Source organism: Brachyistius frenatus, unplaced genomic scaffold (assembly GCF_029030835.1).
Source record: "Brachyistius frenatus isolate BFR_SWC_R1_liver_20210118 unplaced genomic scaffold, ASM2903083v1 Contig_92, whole genome shotgun sequence".
In the NCBI taxonomy this organism is placed as follows: Eukaryota; Metazoa; Chordata; class Actinopteri; family Embiotocidae; genus Brachyistius; species Brachyistius frenatus.
In genome coordinates this window covers 77,501-95,000 of record NW_027210691.1, presented here as the reverse complement: position 1 = coordinate 95,000, position 17,500 = coordinate 77,501, and the positions used below count along the sequence as shown (strand labels likewise).

At 43.4% G+C, this 17,500-nt stretch overlaps 1 protein-coding gene across 2 annotated transcripts in view; it reads left to right on the top strand.

Annotated features, from left to right (window-relative positions):
* nova2 (NOVA alternative splicing regulator 2) overlaps positions 1-17,500 on the top strand; it is a 77,571-nt gene that overhangs the window by 34,349 nt on the left and 25,722 nt on the right. For both annotated transcript variants that reach the window (XM_069710522.1, XM_069710523.1), the window contains one exon: positions 16,374-16,540. In XM_069710522.1, the coding sequence (XP_069566623.1) occupies positions 16,374-16,540 (167 nt within the window). The remainder of the gene's footprint in view (positions 1-16,373; positions 16,541-17,500) is intronic.

Here is a 17,500-nt window from a genome sequence, read left to right as displayed (position 1 = left end):
ACTCCTGCTCAGTTTGTTGATCAAACTTCTCACCGTGTAAAAGTTGGTTTGGAGTTACAGTCCAAGTCCTCCTCTTTAGCCAGAGAGTTTTATTTGTTTTTCCAGTGTGTGTGTGTTACATGTCGTGTTGGAAGAGAAGCGTGTGTTGGAGTATAACTTCTCAGGTGGTTTCACCAGCGGGTGGATGAAGCAGCGAGCCCGAAACCCAGAGTTCAAGTTTAATTGAGGATGTTTTGGGTGTGCGAGGCTTTCACTTTCTCAGGCTACGTGTCGTCAGTGTAGAGCCAAGTTCCAGCTCACACACACACACACACACACACACACACACACACACACACACACACACACACACACACACACACACACACACACACACACACACACACACACACACACACACACACACACACGGGGGCCAACATGATCGCAGGCGCACAAAGACATGCTCAGAAGCATACACACACACACCCTGCAGTCACAGCTGTAACAAATGGGGACCAGATTGTGTATGACGACGATGATGATGATGATGTAGAAGACCAGGCATGCTGGTCTCCATGGTTGACAAGCTTTGTTGAGTAAATGTTCCGTGTGTGTGTGTGTGTGTGTGTGTGTGTGTGTGTGTGTGTGTGTGTGTGTGTGTGTGTGTGTGTGTGTGTGTGTGTGTGTGTGTGTGTCGTATGGTCCGACCCTGATCAACGAGCTATGAAACGGCTTTCTTTGGTTCCCCGTAGAATTCATCATCGCTGCAGCCAATCACAAACATGCACGTGTTTTTTTTTTATTTTTTTTTTTTTTTTTAGAATTAGCTTCCTGCCATTCCTACATTGTGCACTTCCTGTCTTTTCTTTCATCCGTTTCCTCATATTCAAGAGGACGAAAATGTCACGCAACTTATTTTAATCCGTGCACTTTGGACTAGAAAAAAAAGGAAAAACAAAAACTGTTTCTATGCACTCGAATGGTTCATACATTGGTTGAAGGTCTGACATTGTCTCACCTGACGAGAGGATCCTTTATATCAACACACATCTGATTATGCGAGGCGAGACATTCTCTCACGTTTTCATCACTTCTAAGGCTGTAAGCTGTAAAAGGTTTGTTGACGTTACTAATAGTTGCGAAAGAGCAGAAAATTGACAGAACGAGCCTTAAACACTAAATCGACATCACAGTGTTTAAGATGATTGAGATGAAATTAGGGCTACTTATCTGTCGCTTCCTTCAGGAGCAGCCAGACTATGAACTTTATTTCCGTTATTATGTGGTCCAGTAAAACTCAGTTTGCAGACCAGAGCACTAAGTGCAGGCTCCATGCGTGACACACGTGATGTCATTACACGGGTGTTCGGCGCTAAGGAGAGAAAGGATTGTATGGAGGCTCGAGTTCAAACACCTGGCGCTCTGTGAAGTTGTGAAAACGCTGATAAAGTGAGACGGGAATTCTCATAATGCAACTCAGCTGGACTGCACAGACACACCAACACATTTCTACTGTGTCTCTGAGTGTGTGTGTGTGTGTGTGTGTGTGTGTGTGTGTGTGTGTGTGTGTGTGTGTGTGTGTGTGTGTGTGTGTGTGTGTGTGTGTGTGTGTGTGTGTGTGTGTGTGTCTAAGCATTTCCGAGTAACATGAGTCAGAAGACAAAGGAAGTGTTCAGCTGAGAGAGTGAAGGGAAAAGCGAGGAAGTAAAAGGAATCTGGATTGAGTGGTGGCGAGAATAACAGAGACAGTGAGAGTATTTTCTTAGTTTACAAAATGCAGAAAATATACTTTTCAAGACATGTATTAATATATCCGTATATTTTAGAATAGACTGTGTTATTGCATCGTGATATTTTTGCAGTGGGACAGTTGTTTTTTGTCTGTAAATTGCCAGATTGTTGTGACGGCTCTGTAGTGGATGAAGTTACACTCCTGGGATTTGGACGCTCAAATAAAATGGTAGACATCAGATATGTATATGTATATATATGCGTGTGTATATATATGTGTGTATATATATATGGAGGGATTGTGGGCACACTCCGGCACTTTAAAAGCCCAATGCTGTTTTTATGATTTTAATGGCGGTACATTTTTTTTAAAGGCACTCGCTCAAAATACTGTTAAAATTTAGTTTATGATGCACGAAGGACGCTGCATGAACTTTTTACTTCTGACGCTGAGAAATGTTTGTAGGATCTGCAGCTGAATCTGTAAATGATCCTCTAGGTGTGAGAGAGAAAATGGTCTCTGAGGGACAGAGATATGATGCAGAGAGAGAGAGTGTGTGTGTGTGTGTGTGTGTGTGTGTGTGTGTGTGTGTGTGTGTGTGTGTGTGTGTGTGTGTGTGTGTGTGTGTGTGTGAGAGAGAATGACAGCAGAGTTTGGGCAGCTGACGGGGTAACAGGGCAGTTGTAGTCAAATGGGGAGCGGGGATGGATTTGGGAGGATTTGAGACTATGAGAGGGTGGAGACGAGGAGGCTTAGGCCAGCTGACACTGTCCACATCTCACACACACACACACACACACACACACACACACACACACACACACACACACACACACACACACACACACACACACACACACACACACACACACACACACACATTAGAGCAGAGCCTGGAGGGGACTTTTTAGATAACTTTAAGGGAGCGTGTGCGCATGTGTGTGTGTGTGTGTGTGTGTGTGTGTGTGTGTGTGTGTGTGTGTGTGTGTGTGTGTGTGTGTGTGTGTGTGTGTGTGTGTGTGTGTGTGTGTGTGTGTGTGTGTGTGTTTTATGCAGGAAGACAGGTGTGGCTCCATCAAGGCAGTTGTGCGACACCAGACACCAACAGTGGAGATAACACCCAACGAGTAGAAGACAGAGCATAAGAGATGGAGTGTGTATTTGTGTGTGAGCATGTGTGTTACCGTGTGTTTGTGTGTGTGAGATGGCCCAAAAGGCAAACACACACACACACACACACACACACGCTCAGCTGTGTGCACAAGGTCAGTGTGTTATCTGGTGAGCGGCGGCCTCATCCTGCCTGTATGCAAACACACTTCTTATCCTCTCGTACTGACATGAATCGGTGCCTTTGAGGAAGACGTGCACTCAGTCTGAGGCTACAAATGTTTTAAGACTAAAATGCTTGAGTCCATTGTCCTTATCAGAAATCCCCGTCCTCAAGACCTCATTCACTTTGTGAATCTGTGTTTGTTTTCTTGTCTTGTCTGAAGCGTCTCAAGCTTCCACGTCCATTATTGGTCTAATGAGTTTCATTTTCTCAATCAGAGGAATTACAAACAGCACTGTGCTAAAAAAAAAAAAAAAAAAAAAGAAAGAAGGATTTTAGCTCTTGATTTGGTCCCTGTAGAAGAAAAAAGAGAATAATGCAAGCAGACAAAGAAAGACGAGTGGCTCAGGAAAGAAAGGAAAAGAGACAGACAAGAGGAAGAGTAAAAAGAAATGCAGAGAGACAGAAGGACAGAAAGGCCTCGGGTCAAAAAGACAGACAGGAAAGGGAGAAATTCTCTGTCTCACTCTCTCTCTCCACTTGTCACTTCATTATTTAGTGACCATCTCCAAGTGTGTGTGTGTGTGTGTGTGTGTGTGTGTGTGTGTGTGTGTGTGTGTGAGTGAGAGAGAGAGAGAGAGAGAGAGAGAGAGAGAGAGAGAGAGAGAGAGAGAGTAAAATCAGAACTGTGCTGAAGTCGTTTGGGTCGACCAAGAATTCACACGAGGTCCAGTTACCTCGCTGGCCCTCCGAGGACACAAATGAGCTGTGTGTGTGTGTGTGTGTGTGTGTGTGTGTGTGTGTGTGTGTGTGTGTGTGTGTGTGTGTGTGTGTGTGTGTGTGTGTGTGTGTGTGTGTGTGTGTGTGTGTGTGTACGACAGATGAGTATGTGAGTGATTAGGTGTGTATATATAGTTGTCTGTGGTTAAATGGTGAGGTGTGCTTGACTTTCTAGAGAGCCGGATAGCTGAGCTGAGCTGACTGTGTGTGTGTGTGTGTGTGTGTGTGTGTGTGTGTGTGTGTGTGTGTGTGTGTGTGTGTGTGTGTGTGTGTGTGTGTGTGTGTGTGTGTGTGTGTGATCCGTGGGGAAGACCCAGTGGAACACATTATTGGAGCTGTTCCCATCCCTGAGGTCATTTCCTGTGTGAACTGTGTTGTTTGTGACCGTTTGTTTCTCCTGTTTGAACATAAGTTCACCTCGTGGAGATGAGACCGTGTTAACGCTGTGATCGGTGTGTCTTCTACTAACTCCGCCCCATGTGCACTCTGCACTGTACACCTGCACAACAAAGCAGTTCCACTTCCTGTTAATATTGGGTCTTCATCAGCTGGTCAGTAATGTCGTGCCTCGGTCTTTTATTCATCCTCTCAGCTATCAGCCTGAAGACTACTGCTCCTCCACAATCACACATCTTTAAGAAGCAGCTTTCTCCATTATGTCTGCCACAAAAAATATTTTTTTAAGAGCAGAACAGATGTAGTAAAACAACCTGGCTTAGCAATTTTCCCACGCAATGACAAATTAGTTATTCAAACAACATGTTAATGAAAATAGAAATGGGTCTCAAGCTTGTGGTGAGCTTTTTACTTGTAATATTTGAACTGAATAACTCGTTCTGGAAGATGATGGACTCAGCCTACTTTAATAAAAATGTATTTGCTACCTGTATGGGCAGCCATTTGTTGTTGTTTATATACATGTTTATGTTTGTTACCCCCCTCTTCCCCACCATACCCATCTGTGCATGAGCAGAGACTCCACCCCTCCGCCCTGAAAGCCCTGTTTTCTTCTCTGTTTGTCTTGTTGCTGAGGTTCAGGCTGGCTGCCTTCAGATGAATGTGACAGCAGGTACAACAGAGCATTGGAGAGACAGAGAGGAGGAGGAGGTGGAGGAGGAGTGGAAGTGGGAAAGGTAGAAATAAAAGGAAGAGGAGATTATCAGAAAGGAGGCTGAAGGGAGGAAAACGGAATAAGAGGAAAATTAGGAGAGGGGAGGCAGTCATGGCATCTTTTCAGCTGTTTGCTCGGCATGGGCCGGGTCACTAGGGCAACATCGACCCTGCTGCCAAAGAAAGGAATACAAGAGGAGGGGGAGGGAGGAGGGAGGGAGGAGGGAGAGGGTGATGGGAAACAGGGGAGGAGAGCTGAACAGAGGCTGGATGAGAAAGACAAACTTTGAGAAAAAGTTTTTTTTTGTTTTTGTCAGGGGAAAATGTTTTTTATTTATTTATTTAACCAAATGCAAGAAGAATCCTTCAGTGCACAAAATATATATATTTTATTTTAAGATCAGCTAGGGAGGGGGTAAGGGTGGGGGGTGGGGGGGGGACTCAGCTGTCTGAACTTTCTCCAGCTCTGAAAACGTTGTTAGAAAGTACGATGCACCCTGCAGAGATTTGACACTTTTCAACACATGCACATACAAATAATGCATGAGCAATTTCATGCAATATGAAGAATTTAGAGCTTCTTAGATCTTTAATCAAACTAAACATGAAATTAAATTGAAAATGACATCTTTATTTGGTGAGAGCTGCGAGTACGTGGAGAACTAACAGCTTTTCCTGTAAAGAGAAAGGTCGCAAAGTTCACATCCCTGCTGTAGTTAGCTGCTCCTGTTCGCATCTCTGACAAGTTTTTACCGTGAAAGGACTTTTTAACACGCAGCGACAGCTTGACCATTTCTTTTACTGACCCTTTCAAAATGTTCAAGATCTATTGGAACTGAACTCTGGCCTTCTAAATCGCAAATCATTTCCAGATTGCTCCAAAATGTGGACAAAAGAAGTGGATGTTTGTGAAGCATGCAGATAACCAGCTTTGTGGATTGGAGGAGGAGGGGAGGACTTGGAGGAGGAGGGGAGGACTTGGAGGAGGAGATTGGACGGAGAGCAGCAGGTCTCTCCAAGTGAAAAGTGTTACATCAGACCGGAGGAATTCCTGCCTTTTCTTCCAGCTTCTTTTGTTATTCTTTAGAGAGAGTTGCCTTATTCTTCTCCCCGAGTGCTCTGTCACTGCCGGACCTCCAGACAGATAAAGGAGGCGAGGGGATGGGGGGAGGGGGGTGAAGGGGGGAGGGGGAGGAAGGAGATGGGGGAGAATGAGTGAGCAAAACGAGGGAGGGCGGCGGACAGGAAACCATTTTTTTACTGTTCCTGGTGCTGCTTTAAAAAGGGGTTAAAAAAATAACAAATGACATGAATGTTGAACACAACCAGGAAAAGAAGACGTTTACATTTAAAACTGAACTCTGAATAAATACTAAGTGCTATAATCTTGATTAGTTTTGTATAAAACCAAGAGCCTTTACATAATTGTGTGATATATTATGGGGTTTTTAGTGTACTGGTCTTTTATGGAAGGTTAATGTGACACATTATACATAAGCACCACAAATACCTTCTGGACTCTTCGTAGAAATGTCTCGTTGTGAAAACCTTTCAGGTGGAGCGACGTGAGCACGGCTGATAAAAACTTTTCAAAAGGGTTTTTATTTGCATAAAATAGACGCAGCAAACTTCAGGAAACATACAGAAGCTTTTAATTTTGAGAGTGTGCCGAGACACCAGGATACCTTTTGTTTTTCTTGTTTTTAAAGTCAGTAAAGATCAGTACAGTGACCCCCCCAGGCCAGCTGTGTTCAGTAACTCAAGGATTTAATACGTTTTTCCTAATTGACCGTGATTTTGTGTGCTGTAAAGGCTGTGGAGGCCAGTGGGAGGGTGTGTGTTGCAGCCTGTTACAAAGCAACCATCACATTTTCATCCACATAAGCTGCAGTGTTGGACCGAGCTCTAAATTTTTGTCTTCTTTACTTATCTTGCTTGTTTGTTTTCCTTTGTTTTGTTTTTCTCCTTTGCTTTCTCTAGATTTCTTTCCCCTTCAAGCTTTTCTTCCTCCTCTTGTTTTGACAGTTTCTTAGATCTTCTCTTTTCCTTTTTTGTTCCTGCTCTCTCCTTCCATTCTTCCTTCCTTCCTTCCTTTCTTTCTTTCCTTCCCTCTATAATTTCATCCTTCCTTCCATTTTTCTTCCCTCCCGTCTTCTTCTCCTCTTTCTGTCCTGTTCTCTCTTTAATGAAGACTTGGTCGACTGCAGCACAGAACAGGTCCAAGTTTCCTTACTGCTCCTGATTACATCAGCACATGCAGTCATCCTAGCTCTCTCTCTCTCTCTCTCTCTCTCTCTCTCTCTCTCTCTCTCTCTCTCTCTCTCTCACACACACACACACACACACACACACACACACACACACACACACACACACACACACACACACACACACACACACACACACAGCCCCTCTCTCCTTTTGGAATAACAACTCATGACATCACCAACAGCTGCCCAGCTGCATGAAAGAGTGTGTGTTTGGCGTAAAGGCACGATTGTGTGTGTGTGTGTGTGTGTGTGTGTGTGTGTGTGTGTGTGTGTGTGTGTGTGTGTGCGCGCGTGCGTGTGCGTGTGCGTGGTCGGAGGGGTGAGTGTGTTAGTTGCCGAGGTAACGGATCAGTCAAGAGGTGAAGACCGAGTCCTCTGCCGGTTTATTGTTACTCACCAAAACTTTGCAGCAGCAGCAGTTACGCAACATCAGTTGATCACCGTATCGGGCTTTTCAGCATGTTTAACTTTAATCAATAAGGATGACCAGAATAGACTTTAGTCTGTGTCTCTTTTCTTTCTCTATTTTCCTTCCCTTCGCCCTTCGTGGCCACTCGGCTCTGCTTTCGTTAGACGGGGTCTGTGCGCTCGTATCCGTTGGCTTATTAAGATGTCGGTCAATGAATCCGTCCGTCTCCGGGTGACAGAGCTCTGCTGGTCATTGTCAGCACTTTTTTTTCACATTACGGGGAACTATTGTGCTGAGGAAGAAAGTTTAGGTTGAATAGGGCTCTTTATGGTCTGACACAGACAGAGGTTCGGCCATAACTTTAGAGGTACTACATCAATAAATCGTTAGCACATTGATTTTAAGGCATTTGTATGATCTCTTCAGACCTTAAATCTTTCAGAATAGCTTTAGTATTGTGCTCTGTTGCTTTACTGCACAACAAAGGAAATCATTTCATTTATAATTGGATTCAACCAGTGCGGTCTCAAAGTCATTTCAAGAGACGGGAAAGTATAGCTGATGAAGCTCACTTGGCTGAGAAGTACATCAAACTCCTGCTGCTTCGTCAGTGAGTGAAATTAATCCTTGTTTGGATTTTAATATCAGACAGATATTGCTTCGTCTTGGTAATAATATATTTTGGAGCACATAATATTGGTTGCTAAAGAATATTAATAATCTTGTGTTTGAAGTGATGGCATTTGAATGAGACTTGGTTAAATATTCACTCGTAATGTCAGACGGCTGATTATAAAGGATCGAATCCAGAAGGTCACCGAGAGGTCAGCTGCCAGCTCTTAGGTTTTTAGAGATGAGGAACGTTTTAAACTCCAGTGAACTTATTTTTAAGAGATAAGTGAAAGTGAGGTGTTCAGCTTCACATATTCCTCTCATTGTGGAAACTTGAAACTATAATTAAGTGAACACATAATATCGGGAAATCAGGATAACCATCTGTTTGACTTTACTCACAAACAGATTAATTAACGAATTAATCAATCAGTTCGTCCTCTATCTGTCTTTCCATACACTGTGGTGCTATAAGCCACTTTATATACTCTTTAAACTGTCTGGAACAACAAGTTATTGAGCTTCACCTCTAACAGCCGGCTAATCCAACTGATCTGATCAAAGGTAGCCAGTTAACCTGAGCTTATCCACAGCCTAAGGAGATCTGTTTAATGAGCTTACATTAAACCAGCAGCCATGTCTCACTTTTCTTCCACTCAGCTCCGATGGAGCCTCGGAGGTTATTTTATACTGAGAGATGGAGAGTCACGGTTTTCTGTCTCGTGCTGTTTGTCTGTGTCCCTCTGCTTGGATGTCATTTTCATTGCACAATGTTTTCCGTGTTTCCGCCGACACTTCGGTCTGTCTTACAGCACAAAATAAGTCAGAAGGAAGAAATTTAAAAAAAAAAAAGACTAGATTTTTTTTTTAGGCTTCAAAATGTTTGTGTAAATTATACATTTTGTGAATGTGGCACCCAATATGTTGAGAGTTTCAGATTAATGTCCATGCAGACGTCTCCGTCTGTCCCGTATCACATGTTCAGGTTCCCCTGTCTATATTTCTGTATACATCTTGCAGAATCTCCTCGTCTCTCGTCCTCTCTGTTTTTCTGACGCCGCCTTGTTGTGACAGGGTTCACGAAGGTTTGTCTCTCTGCATCCCGGTCTGTCCGTCTCTGTCCTCGTCTCCGTTTGTCTCCCTCTCCCTCTGTTGTCACTCCATTTTGACGTCGCTATCGTGAGCCTGCGCTGATCTGCCGCTCCCCCTCTGAGTTTCTGTCCATTTCTCTGCCTCTCTCGTCTCTCGTCTCTGCGCTTGATGTTTTTCAGATGTGACAGAAGTCGTGTGAACTTCTGTCTCTCTTTCTATCGGTCGTCTCGCCGATGTGTTTTCCATCAGAGGGGCTCCGCAAAGTGAAAACGCTGTACGTCTTTGGCATAGCAGGGGATGAACATCATGTACCTGTGAACACGAGACCTCTGGCGTTTCTGTCACATCTCGTCTCTTCTCGCCACTCGCTGTTATTTTCTGCTGGTATTTCTCAACTGGTAACGTTTAACAAAGTTTCAAAACTTACTCCAGACAGGGAACTTCTGTGATCATTCGAGGACTCTGAGGGGAAAATCTGTGATTCTTCTACAAATGGGTCACTTTGCAAGAATTTACCAGAATATATTTGACAACTTGTTTTGCACATTCGTTGCACTAGCTGCTGGTTTTCAGCCCAACTTGAAACCAGACTGTTTATGCCTTTAGTGGTTGCCTGAGCTGAAAAACAACATTAATAAACCAAGAAGAAATAAAACATTTTCAGGTCATGGAAGCTCTCTGGCTTTGTTGAGGGTATTTTTTTTTTTTTTTTACATTATAGCCTGAATTTTATTAACTTAAAATATTCCTTAGAGGCATCGTTTGAAGCTGCAGCATGTTAAACCTAAATCAAATCTCTGCCTTAATTTATCTTTTGATTCACAGGATCAGGACATTTTACCCACTCTGAGATTTAATCCAGTTAAATTTTTCTCTGCAAAGGCCAGAATTATGTTTTACTTATCAGTATTTTTACTCGTTACAGATTCAACTAGTTAAAACGTCCATGTGCTGCTGCTTAGTTTACATGTACAGTAAACTAGTGGACATTGCGTGTATTACAAGAAGCTTCTTCATACACTTCTACAACGTCCAGAGGTTTGTAAGAGACTTTTTTTTTTTTTTTTTTAAAGAAACAGCTTCAGTCGCCAAAATATCCCGACTTTTACTCTCTAGTTTAGGTCATGGTCTAAAATGGGGGGATTCTACATTTCCCATAATGCAACTAAATAGGATCAGACAGAGAATCACAGGCTTTCTTGTTATAAATGTGAAGTCTCCAAACACTAGCTGAGATAAGATGAAAGGTGTGCAGCCACAGAAGACATTATTGAAGTATAAAATCCACCTGTATGACATCATTTGACCTTTAAAGAAACAAGAGTCACTTTTCAGGGCGGTGTAATGTACCTTTATTGTCGGCTACGGTGGCCCTTAGCGGCCGTGCCGCGCCGCCCCCGGCTGAACGAGGCCGGAGAGAATGACTCACGGCTGCTGGCCGTGGGTCGACCGCTGCGCTGCAATTAACAGGTCGAGAGACACAGAGGCATCTTTATAATGAGGAGATCCTGCAGCGGTCGGTGGGAGCTGTCACCTCCGCCTTACTGGGACTGTGGAGTACTTGCACCACAGTTACTCTGCTGTTGTTCATCACTGAATTTTAGTGCAACAAAAAAGGCGAAACATAAAACTGCAGATTTCTGTGGAAAACAAACATGATGCATCTCCTTCTGCCCTGAAGTTTTCATGCTGAGTGGCGGAGGGCAGATGTGTTGTCTCCCACTGCAGGATGGAGTCACTTTGATGTCTGTCATGTCAACATGCGGCTCTCGGTGTTCGGTGTTCGGTTTTCAGCGCCGAGGGACGTTCTGGTATCGTTTATCCTGGAGTTGGTCCAGCAGCATCAGTACGCGTCGCCATACTGAGCATGCATATGTTGCTGTGAGTGAGAAATCAGAGGAGAAGCAGCTCTGTGCTTTCTGTCTGCGAACTCCGATGCCTCTCTGGTCATCAGGGAGGAGGAGGAGGAGGAGGAGGAGGAGGAGGAGGAGGAGGAGGAGGAGGAAGGAGTGAGTCATGTTAGTTAGACTTCAATAAAAAACAACTGCCAGGGTCCACAGCCTGGATCATGATGATGATGAGTGTTCTGGTGTTGAACAAAGTGGTGTTGGGTCACTTGGTCACCGTGGAATTAGCGAGTCCAGGTTCACGTCTGTTATGAATTTCACAGACTCTTGCTTCTCGTTTTCGATCAGCATCACCCTGATAGAAGGAGAAGCTTCAGTAATTGAACCTTGTGTGTGCGTGTGTTTTTTTTTTTTTTGTACTTGGTTACTGAATTTACCAAACAGTCACCGGTCAGTTAACGAATCTGCCTCACGGCACCGTGACGGACGTTTCATGATCCGTCCTCTGCTGGCACCGTTGCAGGTGTTTTCATTTCAGGAACTTAACAACCTTCTGACCTGAAACTTTGGGTCTTAGTTCTTTGTACTTCAGTCTGTGACTTTTCTTCCTCTGGTTTGCTCCGCTCTGTCCTTTCGTAATGTTGTTTCATTTTTGTTATATTTTCTCTTTATTATTTAGTCCCGTAGATGATCTCAAAATCTCCAAAATACTGGAATAAACTCTGTTATGGTTCGTAGCTGACGGCACATTTCAGTGGTATTGGCTGCCCGTTGTTGTTGTTGTTGTTGTTGTTGCTGCTGCTGCTGCTCCTGCGGGTCTGGTTGGTGTTTTCTGCTTTGTGTTTGTTGCAGTAATCCTTGTTGCAAAGTAAACACACTTGACCAATCCCATCTGACAACACAGCTGACATCACCTGAAAGTACCCAGAATTTGGAAAACAAATTCCTGCTGCAGTCAGAAAGCGCGAGTCGACTGTGTCCACACGCACGAAAAGCGAAGTTCTGGAGTTCACCGTCGTTCTGTCGGCTTTATACCGTGTCCACAAAATGTCTTATTAAACGGTGTAATGTAAACGCTGCAGTTTTAACAGCACTGAACAGATACTGCTGCAGCAGCTGCAGCGTGTCGGGTATGGAAACGGCTTCCAACTGTTAAAATGCCAAATGATGAGGTTCATTTTTACAAGGGGGGAAATGCAAAAGTCACACAGACACACACACAGTGATGTTTCTGCAGCGGTACCGAGCCAGCGGAGCTCAAAAGGACAGAAAGAAAAATGTGAATTTAAGAGCATATTATTTTAGGATATGTCACAAAACCTTCAAACGTGAACATAACCAGCAGCTCTTTTTGTGTTTTTGGAGTTGTCCTCATCACTAGATGGCCTGAACTGTGAACTACAGTGTCTGCTGGCAGCTGGAGATAATAACTTTTACAGGGAGATAAAATCTGGTTGTACAATCAGTGTAAAGCTCCATTTCTTTAGATGAAGACGGCTCAGATGTGAAATACATAAAAGATGTTTGCCTGTAATGACAAGCTCATGGTTTTAGTTCCTTCTAATCATCAATCTCAAACTAGTTCTTGTAAACCGCCTACAGACGGACAAAGTTATCGAAGGTGAAGAGAGGTCAGCAATTAGCAGAAAAAGAGACAAAAACTTTACACAAACACCAGCTGATCTTACTCCATATCTTCAGGATGTGGAAATTCAATAACTTTACACGGTAGTCGTGTCAGTTTGGGGATTTTATGCCTTCTAGTGGCAAAAACAACAACAAAAAAGACCTAAATTCACCTGCTCTTAAAAAAAAAGAAAAAAAAAGTAGTTTTTGTAATTAAAGCAAAGAAATGGAAACGAACGAAGGTAATAAGGCCGATAAATAAGAAACTTTACTTCATAATTCTGCTGTTACTGCAGCAACGTCTTGAAACTGTAGCTCAGAGCTTCAATCATCCATTTATGCACTTGTGATAAATAAAAGCACCTTGAATAAAATTGTCTTTTGCATGATATCCATATTCACTGATCTTTGGCAAAACATATTTTGTATTTAAAATTAAGCAGGTCTTTGTTGCAGTCGCACAGCTGTGCAGCAGCTTCAATATGATCTCTGGTGACAGAGTGGCCTTTTCTGCAACCATTACACACACACACACACACACACACACACACACACACACACACACACACACACACACACACACACACACACAATCACATGCTACACATTAGACAAAACCCACACTCACACACTCATGCCAAGACAATGGCCTGCTAATCCTTGCTTCTGATTGGACGAGTCCAGATTACCCAGAGGGCACCAGCTGTCGGGGAGAGGCGAGGCCCAGTTTCCTCAGTATCAGCGCACACACACACACACACACACACACACACACACACACACACACACACACACACACACACACACACACACACACACCCTCCACTGGTCGTGTCCCTCTACTGCTTAACAAAATGCAGGAAGAGATGTTCACCAACCAAATGGAGAGTTAGCATGTGGCTCCATCCGAAAAGTGCCGCCGCTTGTCGTCACGCTCGCTCGACCAAACCGAGGCGATCAGCTGCTGTCAACGGAGACCGTTTGTCACTGCTGTCACCAGACTGTAAAAATAGGGACGGGAATTAATACCACTGTGATGCCTACGGGCGTTACGGCAGCGTGGCCAGGTAGCCATGTTCTGCAAATGCCTGATGTACTGTTTTATTTTTAGTTTCCGTTGTCACAACCGTCCACCGAGTTACAGTCAGCTCTTCATCTGAGAGGAATCCTCCGATCCACATTTTAGTCTTTGAAAACTGAGGAAAAACATCTTCAGCCTTTAAGTAGGTTTCTTTGTGTAGATTTTTAATTAACGCAGAATAAAACTGGAAAACACGTTACCGTTTTCCTGTTTCTGCTCTTTTATAATTGTATAAATGTAACATGTCTGTGTTCAGTAGGACTCCTCAGTCTGCTTTGAACGGTGTTGCTTCTAAAGTCGAACAAAGCTGCTCTTAAATTAAATTCCTGGCAGCATTGAAAAGTTATTTTTCGTTTTTTCGTTGGTTTTTTTGGGGCTGCTTGAACCTTCTGCCCTTTTACACTATAATATACCGTCAGTTCTCAGCCACCGGTTTCAACCCTCAATCTCTGCACTCCCAGTGCAGCCACAGAGGGCCGAACCGGGCCAAACCGAGCCGGGGGGGAGGAGGGGTGAAGAAGAGGGGGGGGGGGACACGCTGCTGGACCGAGATAAGAGCAGATCCCACTAAATACTGGAATCGAGGGAGAGAGAGATGGGAGAGGAAGAGGAGGGAATATGTGAGGGAGGCAGGCAGGGAGGAAGGAAGGAAGAAAGAAAGAGGAAGGGAGGGAGAGTGAGAGGAAGTGAGAAGGAAAGTTGAAAAGGGAGAGAGTCAATAAAAGCTGTGAGAGATTTAGTGTCAGTGTGTTGTTAAGATGCAGCCGGACTGAGAGGCTTTGCATTGGCCTAGATTCTCCTCTTTGCATGTCTGACTGTCTGACTGACTGTCTGTCTGTCTGGAAACGGCATCTCTGCTCTCTGCATCCAACACGTGTATTTATTTATATACATATTCATACTGAATGAAGTCATGAAGCAGACACTGATCTGCACCAGCGGCCTTTTAACTGCAGGACAACTCACAGTTACGTCAACATTTTGGCTTTAAATGAGGAGATGTGCTTTTCATTTCTTATTAAATAGAAGTTTTATATTATTCGATTTTTTTTTTCCAGGTAAAAATTACACCTGGATTTACAACAGTCACTCTGTGTGTGTCGTTTCATTCAGAGCGACCAAACAGCAAAAAATGGGTCATTCTGAAGATTCGCTCTGTTTATAAATGTCTCCTTTTCTGCTTTGCCAAATAAATCAGACTCGTAGACTCGTGATGTCCGCTCAAATGTTGCCTGGAAAAATAAGAGAAACACAAAGTGCATGAGCTGTAAGAAACAGTACGGAGGCACATTAAGAATATTTACACGCATGAAGTAGTGAATGCGGACAGATTGCATTTCACCCTCCGTCGTGAGGTTAAATCCCAGTTTGTCCTGCTGGACGGTAAATCCTCTGGACCTCTGCAGCTTTTTTCATTTGCATAATGGACTTTATCCAGTTTATTTGGAACAGTTATAAATCTTAAAGTTACAGTTTTTATACCGACACGCATGTGCTGCCCAAACTGAAGCAGAAGTCTGGAACCGGTTGGTGCATGTTTTACATTTTGTGCGACGAGGGGATTCATTTCCTGATTGGACGCAATCCCAGAAACTCGTAAACAGAACGTTTCCGATTGTTCAGGTGAAGAAGACGCAGCGGAAATACGAAACCCTAAAGTTTTCTTCGCTCTACGCGTGAGGTCAATAATCATTCACGTTTTTCGACATGTACCTTTCAACTCAAACCGACTCTGTAGAAATGTATGAAAGTATTTTGATTTGAATCGCTTCTCCTCAACACTCTTGAAACAATCTGTAGTATGTAATTACAAGATTTTTCTGCTATAAATATCACTTACATCTCACAACTACATATATATTTAATTTCCTCCAGTTGAATCTTTGATTCCGTTTCTTAATAATTCAGAGTTTTCTCTCTCTCCCTGTGTTGTTACTATTTTCTGCCACAGCAGTGTAATTTCCCAGCGGGGATCATTACAGTTTCCTTCTGTTTTTTTTCTTATCTCACACTTGTTATTTTTGTTTGAAAAGCAGTATGAGCTACGGTTGATTTTGTTTTCATTTCAGCAGCACATAAAAATGATGAACGGAGAAACTGTCAGAGCGACGCTACGTCGATCCTTTACCTGCTTACTGTGCATCGCCAGCAACCTGTGGAAACATTTAAACTTCTCAAGATAGTCACGTGTTTTTGGGGAAGAGATTTGGGACATTGATGGAAATAAATCATCTGACTAAATGATGAAGTGTTTTATTTCTGGCACTGGAGCTGATCTGTGTTGTACTGCTGCCACACATGCTCGTACAAAGTCAGGAAAGTAACAGAAATACAACTCGGCTAATGATAAAACAGATTACAAGCAGTACTATAAATATTTGTACGCAAGCGGCAGATAAAAACATGTTGTTTTGTATTATTTGTTCCAACTTGTTGCCTTGAATTTGCTCGTTATTCCTTCCAAGTGCTGTTTGCCATCACTTTAAACTGACCTCCTGTTTGTGTGTGTGTATGTGTGTGTGTGTGTGTGTGTGTGTGTATTTGTTTGTGTGTGTGCAGGGACAACAGAGCGGGTGTGTCTGATCCAGGGGACCGTGGAGGCGCTGAACGGCGTCCATGACTTCATCGCCGAGAAGGTGAGGGAGATGCCTCAGAGCACCCAGAAGACAGAGCCGGTCAGCATCCTGCAGCCGCAGACCACCGTCAACCCGGATCGCGTCAAACAGGTCCGTCTGACTATCTGTTCTATTCTGTTCTGTTCTGTTCTGTTCTATTCTATTCTATTCTATTCTATTCTATTCTATTCTATTCTATTCTGTTCTGTTCTGTTCTGTTCTATTCTATTCTATTCTATTCTATTCTATTCTATTCTGTTCTGTTCTGTTCTATTCTATTCTATTCTATTCTATTCTATTCTGTTCTGTTCTGTTCTGTTCTGTTCTGTTCTATTCTATTCTATTCTATTCTGTTCTGTTCTGTTCTATTCTATTCTATTCTATTCTATTCTGTTCTATTCTATTCTGTTCTGTTCTGTTCTGTTCTGTTCTGTTCTATTCTGTTCTGTTCTGTTCTGTTCTGTTCTATTCTATTCTATTCTATTCTATTCTATTCTATTCTATTCTATTCTATTCTATTCTATTCTATTCTATTCTATTCTGTTCTGTTCTGTTCTGTTCTATTCTATTCTATTCTATTCTATTCCAGGAAAAATCCAGAGCAACTGAAGCTATCCTTGGCTCGTCACGAGCGTGCTTGAAGCATGAATACAATCATGTGTGTGTTTATTGGTTGTGTTTGTGCGTTCGCCAGCTGGGTGTGTGAGGGAGAGAGGGAGGGAGAGAGCGAGGGAGGGAGAGAGCGAGGGAGGGAGAGAGAGAGCGAGGGAGAGAGCGAGGGAGGGAGAGAGCGAGGGAGGGAGGGAGAGAGCGAGGGAGGGAGAGAGAGAGGGAGGGAGAGAGCGAGGGAGGGAGGCGGTCGTCTTTGGTAGGACAAACTGTGTGAAGGGTTCTTGTGGTTGAGTTGTGATTTTCTGTCTGAGTAGAGCTGAATGGGGCACAAATAAATGGGGAAGAAAACACAGACATTTAAAGACATGAGGGAGGAAGGGGGAGGGAGGGAGGGGGGTAATGAAAAAGAGACAAGTAAAGAGAAAAAGGAGGAAGAAGATGAGCAGAGGAGGAGGAGGA